We start from the raw sequence: 20023 nt of genomic DNA, 5'->3' as shown, positions 1-20023 counted from the left end.
TTAGTAGCCCCTTAATCAGATACATGATTTGCAAATATTTTCTCCTATTCAGTAGGTTGCCTTTAATTTTGTTGATTTCTTTTGCTGCACAGAATCTTTTTAGTTTGATGTAGACTCGCTTGTTTTGCTTTTGTTTCTTTTGCTTTTGGTGTCAGATTTACAGAAAAATCATCACCAAGACCTATATTAGGAGATTACTGCCTGTGTTTTCTTCTAAATTTATGGTTTTAGGTCTTATTTTCAAGTCTTTAATCCATTTTGAGTTAATTTTTGTGTGGTATAAGATAGTGGTCCAGTTTTCCCAACCATTTATTGATGAGACTATCCTTTCCCCATTGTATATTATTGGCTCCTTTGTTGTAAATTGTCCATATATGTGTAGGTTTATCTATTCTATCCCATTGATCTGTGTCTTTATACCAATACCATACTGTTTTAATGCTATAGCTTTGTAATATAGTCTGAAATCAGGGAGTGTGATCCTTCCAGATTTGTTCTTCTCAGGGCTGCTTTGGCTATTTGGGGTTATTTATGGTTCCATACCAATTTTAGGATTGTTATATTTCTATGAAAATTGCTATTGGAATTTTGATAGGGATTGCATCAAATCTGTGTGTTGCTTTTGGTACTATGGACATTTTAACAATATTCTTCCAATCCATGAGCACGAAGTATCTTTCCATTTAGTTTTTGATATACAGGTCTTTCACATCCTGGGTTTAAATTCATTCCTAGGTATTTTACTCTTTTTGATGCTTTGTTTCTGGTTGTCTCTGTGATACGTGTGTGTGTATGTATGTACGTACATGTATGTGTGCGTATATCACTGTATATGTGTATGTATATATCACATAGTGGTTAGCAGCATAGTCAGGCCATGGTGGGTTTGAATCTTGGTTTGCTGCTTAACATCTCTGTGCTTCACTTCTTCTGCACAACAGAGATAATGATGTGCAGCTGATGGATGGATGATTGGATTAACTTGAGTAAAGCACTGCATGTATTAGGAACAGCGACTGCTATAAATATTAGCTATTATGATCACTCTCATAGGCAGCAATGCATTCGGCATATAATCGTCAGCTGGTACTGTTATTACTCTTTTAGGTGGAAAAGTTTGAAGATAAACAGCTTGAATTTGACTCCAAGTGGGTCTCGCTCATATAAATGATTCCTTTTTTAAATAGCTAAGCATAGACAATGTAAGGCAGGTCCCGCACTTCCCTAAAGAAGGTAGTCTGACAGGCGCTAACCAATCAGGGCAGCACTGAGAAATGAAAATTGGTGAGGATAGCTGGCTAATAAAAAGGTCCCATTTCCCATCCTTCCACCTTTCTTTTACATGGCACATGTTAATTTCTCAGAGTGCTTTCATATGTAGTAATACACATTTCAGTAAGTTGAGAGAAAGAGTAAGTCACCTACTGTTTCTAAACTTAAAAATTATTTTAAAATACACGACACATGCAAGAGTATATAGTATGTACTGTTTGGAGAATAAAAATAGTACACTAGGGTAGCCATAGGCTGAGAACCTATTACGGCCATCTCAGACGCTCGCTCCCCTTGCTCCTCAGATCTCAGCTCCCTTTCCCAGAGGAAACTATGGTGCAGAATGTTGGTACCTCTTTCTTGCTTTCCTCTAGCATTACAACATGTTTTTCTGAATAATGTTTTTGCATGTTTTTAGAAGTTAATATAAATGGATTTTTACTATATGCTAGTATGGCTTTATTTTTGAAATTCATTTGATACATATAGTTAACGTTTATTTAGTTTTACTTCTCTAGTATTCTGTTATGTGAATAGATATTTTGTCTATTCTGTTGATGACATTTGGGTTATTTCCAGATTTGAGATACCATGAACAGTGCTTCTATAATCGTTACTGTATGTGTCTGGGTATATGTGTTAAGAGATCCTCTAGGAGGTGTATCCACAAGTGAATCTGCTAGTGGTGGGGTCAGGGTTGTTTGCAAGTTCACTAGAAAGAACGCCAAACTGCACTCCCCTCCACGCGTGGCTGAGATTCCCCATTGCTCCAGCCCTCCAGCAGGTGAATTTCTGCAGTCCAGTGGATATATATCTATGTGGTTTTAATTTGCATTTCCTTGAGTATATGAAACCGAACATATTTCTATTTAAGAACTCTTTCTATTCTATGAAATGCCTTCATGACTTTTTTTTCAGTTTATCTTTTAATTATGGGAATATTTTATATAGTCTGCATAGTAATTTTTTGTTGGTCATGTGTGCTTGTTAATATGCTCAGTTAATTTTGTTTTCATTCTCTGGTGTTTTTGTGAAGTTAGTTTGAATGTATTGAATTTCAGTCTTTGTTTTTCTTATGGTTTACATGCTTTGTGGCATAGTCAAGCTACACATTAATTTTTTTTTTAGTTTTTAAAAGATTTTAGTTTCCAACAATATTGTTCATGTCTTGAGATTCTTTCCCTCCCACCTTGAACAGTTCTAAGTGAGAAAAAGATATCCAGGGGACCGTGGCTCTTGTAGCCTTAGCAGGGAATTCCTGATCTAATTATGCTCTGCAAATCTGTGAGGCATTAGTTAGCACTGAACTCATAATTTTATGGTGTATCATCTCATGTTGGCTCAGACCAGCCCACCATGTCTTTGGACATGTGGATTCCTTAGGTGGACCCTGTATAACAATCTCATTTGAGGTTGCAGAAGTTCTTTTATTAATCTGCCATTTTAAAAACAGCTTTTAAAACCTGGTATTGAGATCGCATTATTCCACTAACATTGAATACAGGTTTTCTTGATCGTCATCCTCTGTTGTGATTTCATTATGCCCTGATTTTTTGGAAATTAACTGTTAAAGCTACAGAACTGATTTTAGTTTTCTTCCAAGGATATTCTAGAAAATAACCACAGAAAGCAAAAGAAACAGAATGATAGATTTTATTGCTAGCATTTACTGCTAGGTTAATTCATTACAAAGACAATGATATTCTGTTGAACTTGGTTATAATTAAACACACTGTACCAAGTCATTATACTTATTTCCAGGTCAGAAGGAATGGTGGATTGGGCTGAGTTACCAGGAACTGGATATGTCAGGGGTGGAAATAGGAACTTTATACCAAGCCCAACGACCAGCTGTGCTTCAAGTGACTTAAAATTAACTGGTCCCCTCCTTGAGGAGGGTCTGGCTCAGAAGAAACAGGACCTGGTAGAGCTATACCCTGTCCACAGTGATCCACCACTAAAAACAGTAATATCTAAAGGACTGTAAACTTCTGAATGCTGGTTCATTAAGGTTCCACTTCTGTGTAATGTAAAATTAAACATCTTTTGTGGTACTCATCTGCTAGTCTTTTTACTGCATGTCTAGGACAATTATCAAAACTAGACCTGCATTTCTGCTAGTGTTTGGGCCTCAAAGCAGGGCTCGTCACCTAACTGCACAAATTAATGCTATTAGGTCCAATTATGAGACAAGCTTGATTATAAATACAATTTTCAGAATGACAGGCACTTAAAGCTTATTAAGTAAAATACAAAAATAGATTATATTAATAGGAAATATTTAGTGTTTATCAATCTAGGCTTTTACCATTTTAAAAAAAGGATACTGGAAACTAAAAAGATGACATTCAAATAAAGTGAACACTGCATTTTCTCATAACTTTCATTTTGAGCGCTGAACAATAACAATCTAAGAAAAGACTTACCACAAAGCACCTAAAATAACATTTGTAGATGGGTAGGAATGTTGTTCACCATTTCTTACTGTTTCCCTCCCAAGTCTCTGTACCAAGGCATTGAGAGTACATTCCACAAGTGACTGTCAGCGTTCTGAAACAGGGTCGTGTGCCTGTATATCAGAGAAGTTGAAAACCCTTAAGGAGGTAGCTCTCCTTCCTGGGTGCTCTTCCCCCAAAGGCGCAAGAGAGTTAGGCTTCAGATTCTGCGCCTCTATTTTCACTTGGATTTCCGTCATTGTCATCTGGTTGATCGTTTAATAGTACATATTTTCCATCATTGGTTAGTGGTATGGACAGCATTAATTGAGCCAATGCTTCCGGATCCTAAAGTTAGAGGAGTTTAAGAAGGAGAAAAGGAAACGCTTAAAATGCACTTAAAACCCCTTTGGCTTGGCTTTCATTATGTTCTGTAATCTAGCCACATTCCTTCCTGTCTATGTATGCCTTCAGGTGGGTCTCTTTGTTTCTCTGGAAAACACTCAATTGCACTACTTATAGAATCTAGGCCTAAGCTTTCCCCTCAGCCAAAATGTCGTTTACATAGCCAAATCATAATCATCTTCCCAGAAAGAGTCCAGAGAGGAACTTCCTTCACAATACACCTTTGCCTTCTGTCTTTAAACACTCGTCTTTTTTAATCTATACTAAGAGTTGGCAAACTATGGGCATTTGGCTCACTGCTTGTTTCTGTAAACGTTTTTTTGGAACATTGCCCTGCCCATGCATGTGCATACTATCTGTGGCTGCATTTGTGTTAACAGCAGAGTTGAGTCACAGATGGAAAGGCCAAAAGATTGACTATCTGGCCCTTCACAGAAAGGTCTGCCAAGCCCTGGTCTGTAACAAAATACTGACTTGCAGCGCTTGTCATTATTTCATGTATGTCAGTCTCAGTCCTTGGTCCTCCTGCCCTCCCTCGCAGATTAGAACCATGCTGATGCGGTACCCACTAGCTGCTTGTTACTATTTAAATTTAATAAAACTTAAAAATCCAGTTCCTCAGTCACACTAGCCACATTGGATCTGCTTATTTTCCATCACTGCAGAAAGTTTTACTAGACAATGCAGAACTCTACAGAAGCCCCTTGGGGCAGGAACTGTATCTGTCTTGCTCACTGCTCTAACTCCAGGGTTTTTCTCATACAAATTTGGCTCTCAGAAACTTGCTGGGTGAATGGAGGATCCTAAGCTGCTGAAGGACAGGAAGGTCTGAGCACATGGTAGATACTTAAATTTGTACCATCTCAATCTGAAAGACAGGAAATCTAAAAAAGCAGCCAAAAAAAAAAAAAAAGATAAAGCAAGAGCTGTAGCAGTGACATATATTAAAAACTCCACGTGTTACCAGTGACTGTGGAACTAGCTGATCAAAATTGTGGTTAGAATGCGTAACAGGAAATCCCAAACTTGGCCACACTGCCAAGCAAGCATCGTTTATCTTTTTGAGAGAAATCTCGATAGGTGTATAGGTATTTTTTGAGCAGTTGTTAAACCAGCACCAGCACTAAAGTGTACCTTACCTTCTGAACCTCAATGATTTCTTTCCCCAAATTAATAGCATAACATATCTGCAAAAGACAAGAAAAGTGGTGTTTGGCAAAAGTAGAAAAGGATAAAGAATTTTAGAAAAAATATCGATTATTTAAGTACAGTGAGGTCACTGTCTGCTCACGTCAACATGGGGACAGAGGACCTGGCTGTAGGAGACTCATCACCCGGGGCTCTGAAGGTGAACATCCACCTGTTCTGGTCTCCTGTTGCCAGTTAGTGTGTACAAAAACATTCAGGTAAGTGGAAACTGAAGTTATTCCAGTGTTTAAAATTCTTAACGGGGTACTTGTTCCCGTTCTCTTTTTACCATATTTAGCCACTGTTTATTCATACACACAGTGGCAAACAGATACTTGCTAAAAGGGTTGATTAATTTTGATTAAGTAGCAAATACTGTCACAGAGTTTTTCACCGTAAACAAGAGAACAGTTTAGATGTACTTTCTTGATGTCTGCTTTCTTGGTTTGCTAAAACTAGGTTTTTCTCCACTGTAACTTTTGCTTTAATTTTTTTTAAAAAAGAACAGCTTTGAGGAGAACTGCTTTTAACATTTCCTGAAAACACTACTAAATAATTATATCTCACGATTCAAGTTCTTCATTCTAATTTGGTTGATATGTATTTCCCACGGGGAAATTTCACTCCAGATTTCTTTCAGTGGGGTCTTCCTAGGGGGTATACCTACACTCCTCAACGGGGACTTGCAGAACGGCCAACTAAGCATCCAGAGGAGTGGTACAGAAAACACCTTTGAATACATCTCTTTGGACTGAGATATTATGGAATCTTAAGATGAAAAAAAAATAAGACCTTTTCGCCTTCTGAGTTGCTTTCAAAAATGTACGTGCTCAGAGACTCTCCGCCTGTGGATTCGGGCACACGGACCACAAAGCCAACCAGTCTCTTGTTTTCTTGATGAGCAGCAAACTGGGTGACACTGGTAAGCTCAAACTGGAAAAAATAAGGAACAGACTAAATACCACACAATAAACGAATTAAACAGACAAGGTCATTCTCTATGGAAAAAGGACAAAAGTACACTATGACAGTCATTTAATTTGGCAAATAAAACTTATAAAAGTGCCTACTCTGTTTAAGACAGTTATAAAGGTGAATGAAGAAGTAATCACTAAAATTAGCATGCATAAGGATACTTACACTGGCCCTTGATACTTGAGTCTGAGGATCTATTAACCTGAAATTTTAAGAGATTCATTATATCACAAATCTTGAATAAACTTACAAGAGTTTATAGAAGTTGAGAATGAAATCACACAAGTACCCTCCAAATATGAAAATACAAAGCCTGGTTGAGAGCGAGGTGAGAAAGCTCTACGTGAGCGTCTGAAGGAAGCACATGCCCTGGTTTCTGCCTTTGCTCAACCTTGTTGACACTTATTTTCCTTTAAAAAAAAGTCATCCTAGTGGTGTGATGTGGTATCTCACTGTGGATTGATTTGCTTTCCTTAATGACAAATGACTGAGAATCTTTTCATGTACTTGTTGGCCATTTGTACATCTTTGGGGAAATACCCGCTTAAGTCCTTCCATTTTTTAGGTGGCTTTGTCTTTCTGTTGATTTATAAGATTTCTTTGTATATTCTGGATACTAGACCTTTATTAGATATGATTTGCAAATACTTATTCCCATTCTGTGCGATGTCTCTGCACTTATTTTGACTGTTTATGCATTACAGTTTTCACAGTGTTCTTACATATATTTAATCTTTTGATGGAGATGAGAATAATGAGCCAATTCCTATAAAAGGTCCAGGACATACTTGGAGAAAAGCTTTAATAAATATAAAGTCTTATTCATAAAAACCTAATTCTAGTATAAGGTTTATAAGAAATGTAAAGGACTTATTTTCATGAATGGAAGAAATGATATTCTGATTTTTGAAGCTATGTACAGGTCACAGTTGTAAATGTTTTACATGTATTAACTCATTCATTCTTTATCACAACCCTATGGGGTGTGGATAAAGTTATTTTCATATTATAGTTAAGAAACCGAGGCAGAGAGGTTAAAGAACTTGCCCACGGTCATGGTCATACAACTAATAAATGCCAAAGTCAGGAATAAACCTAGACATTTTGGCTCTAACATGATGCTGCTATCCTGCAGAAACATAACATAAGCCTCACAAACAGTAAATTTTTCTAGCAGCCACATTAAAGAAAATGAAAGGTGAATTATTTTAATACACCTACTTAATAGGTCTAAAATATACAATTAGAGGTATTTTGTATTCTTGATTGGGAGACGTAATATAAAATTAGATGTGTAAAATTAGATATTTTGCATTCTCAATCGGGAGAGGGATCGTATGAGAGCTCAGACTGGTCGGTATTCTACACTGACCATACATCTCAATTCAGACTAGTTATGTCTCAGGTGCTACATGTAGCTACGGTACTAGACAGGGCCCCTCAATAAAGCCCATGCTAACCATGGCTCGGCAGCTTTTGCCATTTTTTTATTCATACAGATCTTATTACCTGAACCCCCTAGTCATATAGTTAACATTGCCTGACTTATTTTCAGCCCAACAAATATCAGATTTTCCTTGTGGTAGTCTAATCGTCTCAGGCAGGTTCAGGTCCTGTTTTCACTGTTGTTAATTTTTATAAATAGTACTGTCAGAAATGAAAAACTAAAACAACTTCCATTTTTAAGCTCTGAGATACAGAGTAACTCTTGAGTGATGGCAACCTTATGAACAGGATTCACTCACCACTAAATATCTCAAGGTCTCAGTTCTTGTCTTTGAGAGAGCACATTCTATCTAATACAGCTTACAAAGCTGAAACGTAAAAAGGAACAGGGCAAAAACCAGAGTAGCATCTTAATCCAATAAAATATTCTAGATGGGTAAATGTGTCTTAAAGGGGAATCAGATGAAGCGCTAAGAAAAGTCTAGAAAATGAAACAGTGTACCTCAGAGTCTGGCTGGTGATCATCAGATGGGACTCTGTCATACGGAAGATGTTATGAATAGCCCGGGCTGCCAGTACTTGTCTCATTGCTTCATAAATTACTTCAGTAGTAGTGTCTGTTTTAACTGCCATTGATCCCAAAAACCGAACTATAAACATCTGCTGCAAAAGAGAATCTGCAAGAGAGCATTTTCTGCTCAGGGTCACATTTACCTCCTGCCTGGGGCTGATCCCATGTCACCTGTGCTGGTCTGAGAACAGCCACAAGACCTCAGGTTTGGCTGGCTTTCTACGGAGGGTTTTCCACTAAAATTTCTTCATACTCTGCTTTTACAAACCTTAAATTATTGCCAAAGCCCTCAACCTCCTATTGCCAACATTTTGTCTGTCTGGAACTACCTCCTTAGACCAGAAAAGCACCTCTTTCTTCATCTATAAAATGAGGCGGTGGCACCAGATGAACATTCTTCTAACACTAAAACTGGGTGACTACATGGAGATGGCTGTAGATGCATCGCACCTTTCCTCTGAGAATAAGGTTTTTCCACTAGACAGTAAAATTTATTACTTTGGCCCACTGATTAAGTCTTCTTGTAGAAGAAAACTGAAGAAAATACGACCCAATATTGGGCCTTATTCATTACTGAAGGGCAGTGATGACCATCATAAACTAACAGATCTAGCTGGCTTATTCGATTCTGTTGAGCTTCCAGTATTGGCTGAGTAATGGCACGTAGCCTGACAAACCTGAGAAACAGCAGCCATACCTGGAGGATCATGAAGAAGGTGTGAGAGACCTTTTCTGTGAGAATATCCCCCTTACCTACCACTCTAAGCCCAGAGGCCTTTTGCTCACTCGCCCTCCCATCAGTATCCTTGCCCCTGAAAGTCACGAGTTCACTTCCCAGGAAGCTATAACAGATGCGTTTTAAGTGGTTATTCCCAGATGAAGACTTTTAACAAGTCTGGAAGTTTTTGTATAGGCTGTTTACAAATAGACTGTATGAAAAGTCAGCTAGATACAAGTGCAGGGTCACATTTGAGGCACTTTTTTTTTTTTTTTTTTTTAAGGCAAGGCAACCCTTGGTTGACCTCACAGATTGCAAGGACCTTGTCAGCTAACAATCCCTTATTTTTTACGCCTACAGCACCTGGTCTTCCTAGGTGGTCTCCCCTCCAAGTACTAACCAGGCCCGACCCTGCTTAGCTGCCGAGATCAGATGGGAACGGGCTTGTTCAGCGTGGCACGGCCATAAACAGGAGTGCCAATTCTTAAGTCCTACTTTTAAATAAGTGCCATTTCATTCTCATGATAGTCTCAGGCCCCAGTCATGAAGCTGCTGGGTTAAAAGGAGGTCTTGCTAGCACTTGTAGCTACTAAAATTGCCTTGGCTGGGAATAGCGGGTTATGGTCAGCTCTTTTAAGCATGTTCTGATGTACATTATAAGAATGTAAATCAATCAAAAAATATGAATTTGAACAAATATTATTCATGTAATCTTCAAATTCAAGAATGAATTTATTTGTGCTTTTGGTTTTTTAAAATGAAACACATTTAGACTCACCCAAACTAAATTTTAAGGTGATTATTTTTATCCCCTTTGAATTAGTTTTGTAATAATGTAATACCAGATTTAGATATGGAACCTTCTATGCAGGAGTTATAAAAAGGGTATAAATGTGGTTAATGGTGCAATAGTTGTAGAAAATCTGTCAGCTTCCCCTCAGTTTTTACCAAAGACCTGCCCTAATTGCTTGCGTCCTAGTGAGTTTTCATAGAGAAAGGTCTGTGCGTCATAATTTCAATTCATATTTTAAGTCACAGCTCTCTAGAACATGATGTCACATCTTATTCCAACAGCCCTGTTCATTTTGTGCATGGTAAAGAATAAGCACACCAAATTAACCACTTACCTTCTGCTTCTGGAAATGTGTCATCCTCAGTTTCACCAAATGGGTTGATACGCCTAGGGGAATAGCCAGAGTCAAACAATCATGACACCTTCAGCTAAAAGGACACTTAACACTTGAATGCTAAGGCAGAATGGCAAGTCTTTGGAGGTGGGTAGGGACGTGAGATGTCACATTTATTTCCATTTCTCCCAGAGAGAACAACCTCCCCCAGCACATACCTGCTCCCTCTGTTCTGATCAAGGAATTCTGTAGCAGGAAGTACAATATCAAATTGAATAGGTGTTCCAGGTGCAATCAGTTCTTCAGCTTCAGGTATACTGACTGTTGCTTTGGGAACAATCTTGTCATTTTCCATCTCTGAATTTTCCGGGTTCTCACTGAAGTATAAACAGGAGGGGGTAAAAAAAATCAAACAAACCCCTTTTGATCTTATGCCTTTACAATCAAATGAATGCATGTTGAATTGCCGATGTAGACAAGGGAGAAGATTTCAATCAAGCCTTCAACCCATTCTACAAATAAAACTTCATAAAACGCCATCCATTCCTTGGTAAAGTCCTTCAGATCTTCCCACTACCCACTCTTAGCTCTGCCGCACAGCATTCTGTCCTGTGTTTTACTCCCTATTGCGTTATCTACTGATTTTCTGTTTGTATCCTTTTCCCAGGGAGACAGGATTTTGAGGGCAGGGGCTATAGCTAAATCATATTTATTACTTGGTACACGGTAGGTAGTCAAAATGTCAGCTCAATGAATAACGTATCTTGGCCTCCCGTTCAACCACAGCCTGGCTCTGATTTCTCCTGAGAGCCTTCCCCACTCCCTTCACTAGAGCTGCACCAAACACACCCTATGCTTTTCTCCCTGTCTGTCTCCATCCCAGCTCTGCTGCTCAGCTCTTCTGTACTTCAAACGCCACTTCCTATTCATCCACGAGACCTTTCAAGCCAGGCTGACCCGCTCCCTCCTCTGCACTCAGTCTTGTACCTCTGCGCCTCCTGAGCTGTACTGGTTCCCATTATGCCACCCATTTTCTCAAAACCTTCAGCTCTGCTCCACTGCCTGCAGCTCCTAAGCAGGGCACTTAATTCTGTCACATCTGGACTCAAACCTACTTTCTGGCCTTACAGTATACTGCTCATGTTCCCTGTGCAGCGTGCAAACTGGCCCCACACGCACAGCACTGAGACCTGGGGAGTTACTTAACAACTCCCATCTTCCTAACGACTCTCTTCTGGAGTCACCAGGTAATACTTGTCAAACACTTAGTAGGCCTCTATCAGGCTACTAAAAGAAGGATACCAAAGATAGTCATAATTTTAATTTACCATCTGATATGCTTTCATTAGCATGATAAATAATACAGCTCTCTATTATTTAACCAAATGGAAACTCCCATTAAGACAAAAAAGTGGGATTCCTGAACAAATTCTAAGGTAATATTCAAAATGAGAGAAAAGCTACATGCATAAAAATGATCACAGCAAATGAGAGACAATCTAAATATTCAATAATAAAAAATGGAATAGCATGAAAACATCAAAATATGTGCAGATAAGGTCTGGGTAGTAACATGAGCACAAGGTGACTTTGTTGCTTCTTTAAAAAAATGTGTGTTTTGGCTTCATAAGTGCTGAAGCTCATAGAAAACGTGGGGGGAACAACTGATCAGCCGAGCCCTCGCTGCCAGCCCTGTTTGCTTGGGGGCTGCAGCACACCACAGTGTGGACGTGGAGATCAGACAGGTGTGAATCAGGCTCTGCCCCTCACCTGCGGTGTGAACCTGGGAAAATATTTAACCTTTCGTGGCTGGATTTACTGCTTCTGTAGAATAGGGCTGAACACCACCCCGGGTGTGGTTTGTGAGGATGAAATAACTTGTGCAAAATTCCTGATACGTAGTTTGGCTCCACAAAAGCTACTTTTCTTTTGTCCTTCAGTTACCTGGGGCACGAGCTTTCTTGTTTTTTTCCAAAACTTGTAATGGGAGTCACTGCTTGGAGAGCCGTCTGATTCAACTTGATGGCGACCGCCTAAAAATCCACAGGAAGACACGCTCAGTCTCAGGAGGTGGACATTGCCCTCAGACTGAGGAAAGGGCTGAGGTGCAGCGGGGGCGGGCGCTGCTCGTTACCTCGGGGTTGTCGGTCAGGTAGATCTGTCTGGAGATGTTGTTTATTGCACATATCCACTGTAGAGAACATTAAAAAACAAAAAACAAAAAACACTAAATCTCAGAGTCACCCACTGTGCTGGCAAGGAAGTGAAACAAACAAAATCTTTACCTCTTCATTCTCCTTTCTGCTTTCTGCCTGGAGGATTATTCCCCTGAAATAAAAGTGCATCTCGGTGACTGAGGATCATTCTACATAAACTGAACTGAGCTGGTCCTGACGGGAAAGGGCCCGGATGGGAAGGAAAGAAAAGGGGTCTGGTTCTGCCGCTCACTCACTGTGAGACCTTGGACAAACGCTTCCTTTCCCTGGGCCTCCGCTTTATCGTCTATAAGATGAGCAGGCTGGGTTCAGACCTACTAGCCCAAGTCTGCGATTCTTAGAGTGCTGACCACCTTGTTGGCCCCTCTTAGATGATCCAAGGCAACCAGGACTCCGGCCCAGCCGCCCCTCCCAGCAACAGCAAAGAAGGAATTAGCAGCCAACCCACTCCTTCCCAAGAACTGGCAAATCTGCAGATGGAGGGCAGGGATACATACAAATAATACTGCCCGGCCCTTGGGAAGGCTTAACTCTTTACAGGGACTCCACGTCTGCTAGTTCCTTTGTTCCTCATCTCATCTGTGGGAGACGGGGAACGTGGATCTTATCCCTATTTCACACCTGAGGAAACCGAGGCCCAGCGGAGTTAAGTGACTGCCTGGGACCACGACTAGAATCCTGGCATCTTCAGTCCCAGGTCACTTCCCATCGCTGGGGGAAGAAGGATGATGTCTAAAACTGCCGGTTGGTCCCGCAGCACCACACCAGCACCGCCCCCACGCCTCCCGAACATGCTGCTGTTCAAATAAAGTGCCAACTGAGGACCCCAACGGAGAAAGCAAATGCAAGTAAACGGTCTGACTGAAGGAGGGGGCCACTGCTGTCCCCCTGGGCACGTGAGGTCCGGAGCACCTCGGGGCTCTGAGCTCCCTGGAGCACAGTCTGAAACCGCTGCTCTAAGTGAGGAGTCCCGCTGGGACGGGATCCACTGTCAACGACTACAGAGCTGCCATCGGGGCCCCCGAGGGATGGGGACAGCACGTTAAGGAATGACACTGCTGCGGCCGAATGCACTGTGCGCATGGCCCGTTTAGGCTAGAAAAACGGACTCCAGCGGGTCCTCCTCAACGCACTCTCCTCCCCATCCCTGCCCACCACGCAAACCCAAGTGCTTGTCTGGGGACAGGCGAGGGGCGGCCGCAGCCTTCTCTGAGAACCTGTGCCGACAAACGGCCACCACTGTCGCTATCTCACACACCCAGGTCATCTTTAAGCCACATGTCAAATCCTCACTGGGCCTCCTCCACGGGCTGGACCCCACATCGGTCACCTGTGCTGGCTTACAGAGAACACAAAAGCCTCCTCCCCAAAGGCCAACGCTACCCAGAATGGGCCGCTGCCACGGAGGGCGGGCACGCAGGCGTGAGCGAGGAGGCCCCCGGCAGGGCTGAGCCGCTGCACCTGTTCTCCCCCCGACGTAAATCCACGTGACGTACGATTTTCCGTTGGGGGTGGTGATCTGGAAGCAGTATCGTCGGTCTTCACAGTCCACGGCCATCACGGAGCAGTTGTCCAGGTCCTGGATCAAACCTCCAGCCACGGCTCCCCTGGGCTGACACATGAGATTCCCGCCTTGGGTGAAGAAGTAAAGTCTCTCCCAGGTGGTGGTGACCAGCCCTGTTTTACTGTAAGAATTGTGTTCGAAAAAACCCATTAGTACCAGGAAGGCCGCGTGGCACCCCAGTTCTGCTTCCTTAGGGGTATCAGTGACGTTTTAGAGACGCTATGTTTATACTAAAGCAAAACTGCTTTGAAAAGAAATCAAGAGCAAAGGGGGCAGAAGAGGTATGATTCAGCTTGAAGCATCTGGGAGGGTATGGCCCCTGCTCGTCGGGGTGCTGGTCCCCAGGGGACCAACTCCAGATGGGGGTGGGAGATGCCTACCCCCACAGCAGGCAGACTCTGGCCTCTGAACCTCGTATCTGAAAAGAGAACTAGTCCATCACCAACGGAACTGAAAACCTGGGAGATCATTTCTCTAAGACATGGAGCCGAAGTGCTCTTGGCTCTAGCTAGTGTCGCCAGGGTCGTCGGCCTGTGGCACAAACCCCAAATCCTGGGGCTTTTACCAGGTTGGGTTTTGCTCCATCTGGATGTTATTGTTTTGTGGGCTGTTTATAAGAGTTTGAAAATCTAGTTCCTGGCAAATAACACTAGAACCTTGTGGAGTTTTCTATCTGTACAGAACTAAGGGAGACATCTGCCTTGTGATCACCAAGCTTACAGACCTCTGGGGAGCACTCCCCCAGCAAGAAAAAAGCTGGCCATTCCTCTCCGCAGACCCTCGGCTTGGGAGAGATCAAACACGTTTACCCGATTCAGTTTTTACTGAGTAGTGACCATGTGCGAGGCAATAGGTGTCCCACCTCAATAATTATAATTTCCAAAAAGGGTAGCAGCTATCATCTGAATGCCCACTACCTACTAGGAATTACCTCATTCCATCCCTTTACGAAGCAGATGCAATTATCAGCTGTTTTACAGATGGAATGATCGAGGCCCAGCCCAGCCACGGAGTCTGACTGACACCAACCAACTCAGTCTTCCTACACCTGACAACAGCCTCCCTCTGCTTTTAGACACAGTCACACCTGATCATCTCTTTAATTAAAGTGGATGTTTAAAGACTCGCGTGTTAAATACGGGATTCCACCTCTAGATGACTGAAAGCTTCTTGGCCCTCAGCCTCTGTCTGGGTGGTGGGTCTCCAGCACACTGCTGTCAGCTGTCAGGGGCCCAGGTGGGATAACTCTCGATAGTCCAGGATGATGACAGTTAAGAGTGGCCGACGTACAAATGGCCACGGTGACCAGGGACAGGGTAGCCTATGCTGTCCTGGAGTTTACACACAGTTCTCACATGCCTGTCCCTCAGTGCGGTCTGAGACCTGGGCTGAGGCTTCCTGGGGCCCAGGTGGGAGGGGAGCTGTGGTGGGAGTTCTTCCCGATCTCACCCACCCCCACCCTTTAATGGGGCACTTAGATGCTCTTCGGTCGCTCCCAGGAAAAACATGTGAGAAAGAGAGGCGGATGATGGCATTCTCACGTTCTAAGATTAAGGTAACCAGCCTTCTGGACGAGGCTCCTGTTACTCTGCGGTGTGGCCACATCGAAGTCTGGAGTGTAAACAGATTCATCGACAGACAGCAGCTCTTGCTGGGACACCCGCATCGCGTCCGCTTCGGCTTCCAGTTCCACCTGAATGCTTAAGACAGAAGGGGCCAGGTCAGCCCCCATCACCGGCCAACCCTGCAGGCTGAGCAGCAGATGGCAGAGCTGTCCCCCAGGGCTTCCTGCCTTGCAAAGGGAGCCGCAGCTCTCCACCCTGACTTAGGTCCCGGAAGCTGGAGATCCCAGGACTCAAGTCACATTACTGTAAGTGTTTACATGACATGAGGCTGTTTTAAAACAGAACATACGGAACAGTTTCTCTGCTGACAAAGTCCTATCCATGCTCAGAACCGTGGATGCAAATTTTAGGAGAAATTTGTATCAGCACATTTCTTAGTGGCCACATGCGCAGGTAGTCTGTAAAAGTGCCAAAAAAGAGAAGGAAACAGCGATCATCCCTGTTCCACTGTCCCCTCCCGCCACCGCCACCTCGGTTTAGGCAGCAGCAGGGGAGACGGCCACTGGAGACAGGAAAATGACCAGGGAGTGGCACCAAGGTGCAACAAAAGTCAGGGCAATGCTTTTCCTCTTACGATAGCCAGACAACTGCCCCACCTGGTGGTGACAGTCTTGGTTATAAAGTCCTGAACACAAGCTGCCAACACGGCGCATCCATCTAAGAAAGCAAAGTCGGGAGGCGTTGTTCCACTTGTCCACTGTGTTAAGGAGACAAGACTGATGACAGATGCTAAAATCGGAAGGAACCCGGGGGCCGGCTGCTCGGCGTAGGAGCAGGTTTAGGCTCGTGCATTCCGTGTCCTCCTCTTGGAGATGCACAGTGTCCACTGTCTGTCTCTCGTTTAACTGTCTCTTGTTAAGCAGTCGATCTCAGTTAGTTCTGGCTATTCTGACATTTGTATGGAATGACTGGGGACTCCAACACTGGTGGCTTTAGGACAGGCCAGCTGAAGAACAAACCTCACTGGCTTAAGCTGTCACTGCCAAGGCTGAGGATGGATGTGAGAAAACAAGTCGAGCTGAACCGGAGAGGGAGGGAAGGAGCTGAAGGGCCACGAAACCGCGCAGGTTCTTAAGCTTTTGTGGGTGAGAAACCTTTGAAGACCCGATGAAAGGTAAAGACGTGTTCCCCGGAAACACACTCGTGTGCACCAATGAGACATCCACACACACTCAGGGAGCCCTCAGTGACTGTCCTTCCGCCCCACAGACTGCAGCCCAAAACCTCTGAGCTCCTAATCCCAGGTTCCCAGGAGCGGGGTAGAAAAGTGACTGCTTCCAACTGGTTCTCTTCGAAGTAAAAAGCATGTTTCATTTAATTAAAAACAAACGAACAAACAAACATGTATATAAGTAGCAGAAGGAGCCAAGAAAAAAGGTAGACATTTATCACTGTAGAGTTAGCGAGGCAAAAAGCCCCCGGCTTTGTAGGGTGGTTCGAAACACCACCGTCTGGGTTTAGGCCGGTTCCGAATCCTCCTGCAGTGGGCGCCTCCACCACACTCTGCTCCTTGGCCTCTCCGGGCGAGCGGGCTGCCGGCGCACTGCCACGTGGCAGCAAAACCACTCCGGGTCGGAGAGCGGTGGCAGCATTTACCTACGCGCCCGTGTGAGACCGAAGCGATCGGGAAGTTGGAATCCTCGAACTGAATGCTTTAGCTGTTTGAACCAGGAGGTTTGTGTTTCCAGGTTCAGCTGGGAGCCCTGCCCGCTGCCTGTTGCCCTTGTCATGAAATATGCCTTGTGAGGCAGCAGAGGGACCGAACTGAATGCTTTAGCTGTTTGAACCAGGAGGTTCCAGTGTTTCCAGGTTCGGCTGGGTGCCGTGCCCGCTGCCTGCTGCCCTTGTCATGAAATATGCCTTGTCAGGCAGCAGAGGGATGACTGAGAAACTAGGCCCAACCCTTGACAGGAGGCCGTGGGGCCAGGGCTTAACGCCCTACGCACAAACCGCTGGAATGGCGGGCGCCACGCTTTGGTTGGCCTGATAATGGCTCACAAGAATGTTGACAAGGAGGGAGGACACAGGCTGCAGGATCCGCAGGAAGTGTACACCATGGCATCTCAAAAGTGGGCACCAATGTCCTGCCAACCAGTAATGAAAGTCTAGCATTTGACATTTGAACTCAGATGGTTCTCCCAGAAACACAGAAAGCCATGGAATTCTAAGTAGGATGGAGAAAGAAAGAGAAGAGAGGATTCTGTTACCAAGTGAAAATTTAATAGCTTCTCTTCTTTTTACTTTCTCCTAACATCCCAGGGGCTGATAATCCAGTTAAAAGGCAGGAAACTGAACTCAGATTTCACAAATTGCTTTCTAGCATAATTATAAACCTAACCTGCATCACTCACTGCTGCCAGCGAACAGAGAAAAAAACCCTCCCTGACTCCCAGGAAGGAGTGTGTGCTCTCTCACAAGGCACACCTCTCTCGTTGTGTTGGTGGGAATGCTCGGCACTGGTTCTTGGGATTCGTTATTTCCAGAGCATTCTAGGTAGCCTTCTGCCTAAATAAATCCCACTGCCTGGCCTTCACGGGGTATGATGAAATGCAACGCCCTCAAGAAAATGGGCAACTTTGTCTTCATTTTCTCACACAATAAAATCCTATACTCACACTTCCATTTTGTGTATTTTTCAAATTTATCTATGCACACACAAAGACATATTTCTATATCCCAGAAATTGTGAAAAGCACTCAAGGAACCGTGTCTCTTATTTCTTAACGAAATAAGCCTGGTGCTGGAGGTATGTGGACACCTGCTCTGAGCTCAGTGTCACGGACGCCGATGACGGGCACGGGGGGAGTCAGGGCAGCCGCGGCATCGGTCAAGTGTGCGCAGGACAGGCTGAAGAGGTGATGTTATTTTTAAAAATAAGCATCTGCGAGGCTGAACTACAGTGTGTTAGATTAATTCCAAAAAGGTTTAATGCCTCTTTTATCCATTATAAATGAATGTGATGACTAGTTTGCTGAAAAGCTGTAGCACTGCTGGCTGCTAACCTCATCAGTTCTCAAAGGGAAAAAAAAATCTCTTCTGCAGCAAGTCTAAAGCAGACTCGGACTTATGTTAACATGAGAACACCCTAAGAAAAGGAACTTGGACTTGACGGGAAAGTACCCCAGTGGACATTTTAGTCTTTTATTTACATATAACCTTTTAATGTAGTGGAGAGGACTCTGGGCTCCACACAAGCCAGGAACTGCAGAAATCATTATTTTTTAACCACAATATTCATAAATATCAGTAGCTAAGAAGATGATACTTTCTGAGGGTTCAGGTTGTGGACAGAAGCCCCGTGGGACCCTCTGCAGCCAGAACCTCCCCACATCTCAGAGGGGCTGATTTGGCAGGAAAGCAAAAGGCACACAAGATCTAAACAGGAGTCCAGCATTACCTGCGAACCATGTCTGCGACGGAAGATAAAAAGCTGTCCATACTTTGGGAAAACATCTCCGCTCCCTTCTTGAAAAAGTTAATCTGAAAGATATAATTATGATCACGTGACAATCATGTAGGAAAGGTAACTGATGAATCTGGCAGGTGTGAGAGTGACAGCATGGGGGCAGGGACGCTGGCTGGGCCCTCCTCGCTGGCAGCACTTACGCATCTCTCTGAGCCCCGACCCTGCCAGCTGAGTTACTCCCACAGCCCTGGGGGCATCTGCAGAGAGGGGATGGTGAAACCTGCTATCTTGCCGAAAGGCTGTAAAGATCAAGGATAATATAACTTGAGCGCTTGGTACATACCAGCTGTGTCAATCATTACTCCTGGTAATTTGGATTATCATCATCAGCAACCTTTTTCCTAGATAATATAACTTGAGCGCTTGGTACATACCAGCTGCGAAAATCATTACTCCTGGTAATTACTTTTGATTATCATCATCAGCAACCTTTTTCCTGTATGAATTCTAGATACTGGGTTTCTTGAGGGCAAGAATTAGGTCTTATTCACCTCTGCATCTCTAGAGGTTAAAGCAGTGTGTGACAAATGACATGCATAGCACCAAAAAGAAACAAACAGCATGAGGTTCTCAGAGAAGTAAGGGCCACCTCCTGACCGACCCTGTTCACTGACCCGCCTGCAGCTCTGAACACAAGGCTGGATGACAGAGACCTGGCTGCGAAATTCCAGAGGGAAAACAGCTGAAGACCCTTAAAAGGCTCGTCAAACCCTAAGGTCAACTGACAGGGGCCTATGTACGTGAAGGGCGTGGCAGGGCCCTGGCACTGCACAGCTGCCCAACACTGGCGAGGTCACCTCCTCCTACCCCACGCTGTGGCGGATGCTCTCTCTGACCCCCGGGGAGGGTGGCCCTGAGAGACCGTAAGAGACCCGAGAACTGAACAGTTTGAATGAAACTGCAGCTGCTGGCTTCTGGGGACCAGCAGAAGGAATCCCTTACTTCGTGACTCTCGGGTATTACTTCCCAGAAAGCGTGGGTCCCCTGACAAACCTTGAAGGGCAGGGGCAAGGGA

At 43.8% G+C, this 20023-nt stretch overlaps 1 protein-coding gene and 1 pseudogene across 3 annotated transcripts in view; both read right to left on the bottom strand.

The window, feature by feature from the left end:
- Positions 1 to 2907: 2907 nt before the first annotated feature.
- Positions 2908 to 20023, bottom strand: part of APPL2 (adaptor protein, phosphotyrosine interacting with PH domain and leucine zipper 2) — a 40810-nt gene continuing 23694 nt past the window's right edge. For 2 of the 3 annotated variants that reach the window (XM_025048825.1, XM_006914520.3), the window contains exons 9-21: positions 18940 to 19022; positions 15459 to 15617; positions 13850 to 14038; positions 12423 to 12465; positions 12272 to 12328; positions 12082 to 12170; positions 10356 to 10514; positions 10138 to 10190; positions 8224 to 8398; positions 6441 to 6477; positions 6093 to 6233; positions 5252 to 5299; positions 2908 to 4055 (exon numbers count right to left, since the gene is read on the bottom strand). In XM_025048825.1, the coding sequence (XP_024904593.1) occupies positions 3921 to 4055; positions 5252 to 5299; positions 6093 to 6233; positions 6441 to 6477; positions 8224 to 8398; positions 10138 to 10190; positions 10356 to 10514; positions 12082 to 12170; positions 12272 to 12328; positions 12423 to 12465; positions 13850 to 14038; positions 15459 to 15617; positions 18940 to 19022 (1368 nt within the window). In that variant the 3' untranslated portion in view covers positions 2908 to 3920. The remainder of the gene's footprint in view (positions 4056 to 5251; positions 5300 to 6092; positions 6234 to 6440; positions 6478 to 8223; positions 8399 to 10137; positions 10191 to 10355; positions 10515 to 12081; positions 12171 to 12271; positions 12329 to 12422; positions 12466 to 13849; positions 14039 to 15458; positions 15618 to 18939; positions 19023 to 20023) is intronic. The other variant, XM_025048826.1, reaches the window with a different exon arrangement.
- LOC112482007 lies at positions 9362 to 9480 on the bottom strand (annotated as a pseudogene).

Source organism: Pteropus alecto, unplaced genomic scaffold (assembly GCF_000325575.1).
Source record: "Pteropus alecto unplaced genomic scaffold, ASM32557v1 scaffold94, whole genome shotgun sequence".
NCBI classification, from domain to species: Eukaryota; Metazoa; Chordata; class Mammalia; order Chiroptera; family Pteropodidae; genus Pteropus; species Pteropus alecto.
The sequence above is the reverse complement of the archived record's forward strand: the minus strand, read 5'-3'. Positions and strand labels throughout refer to the sequence as shown.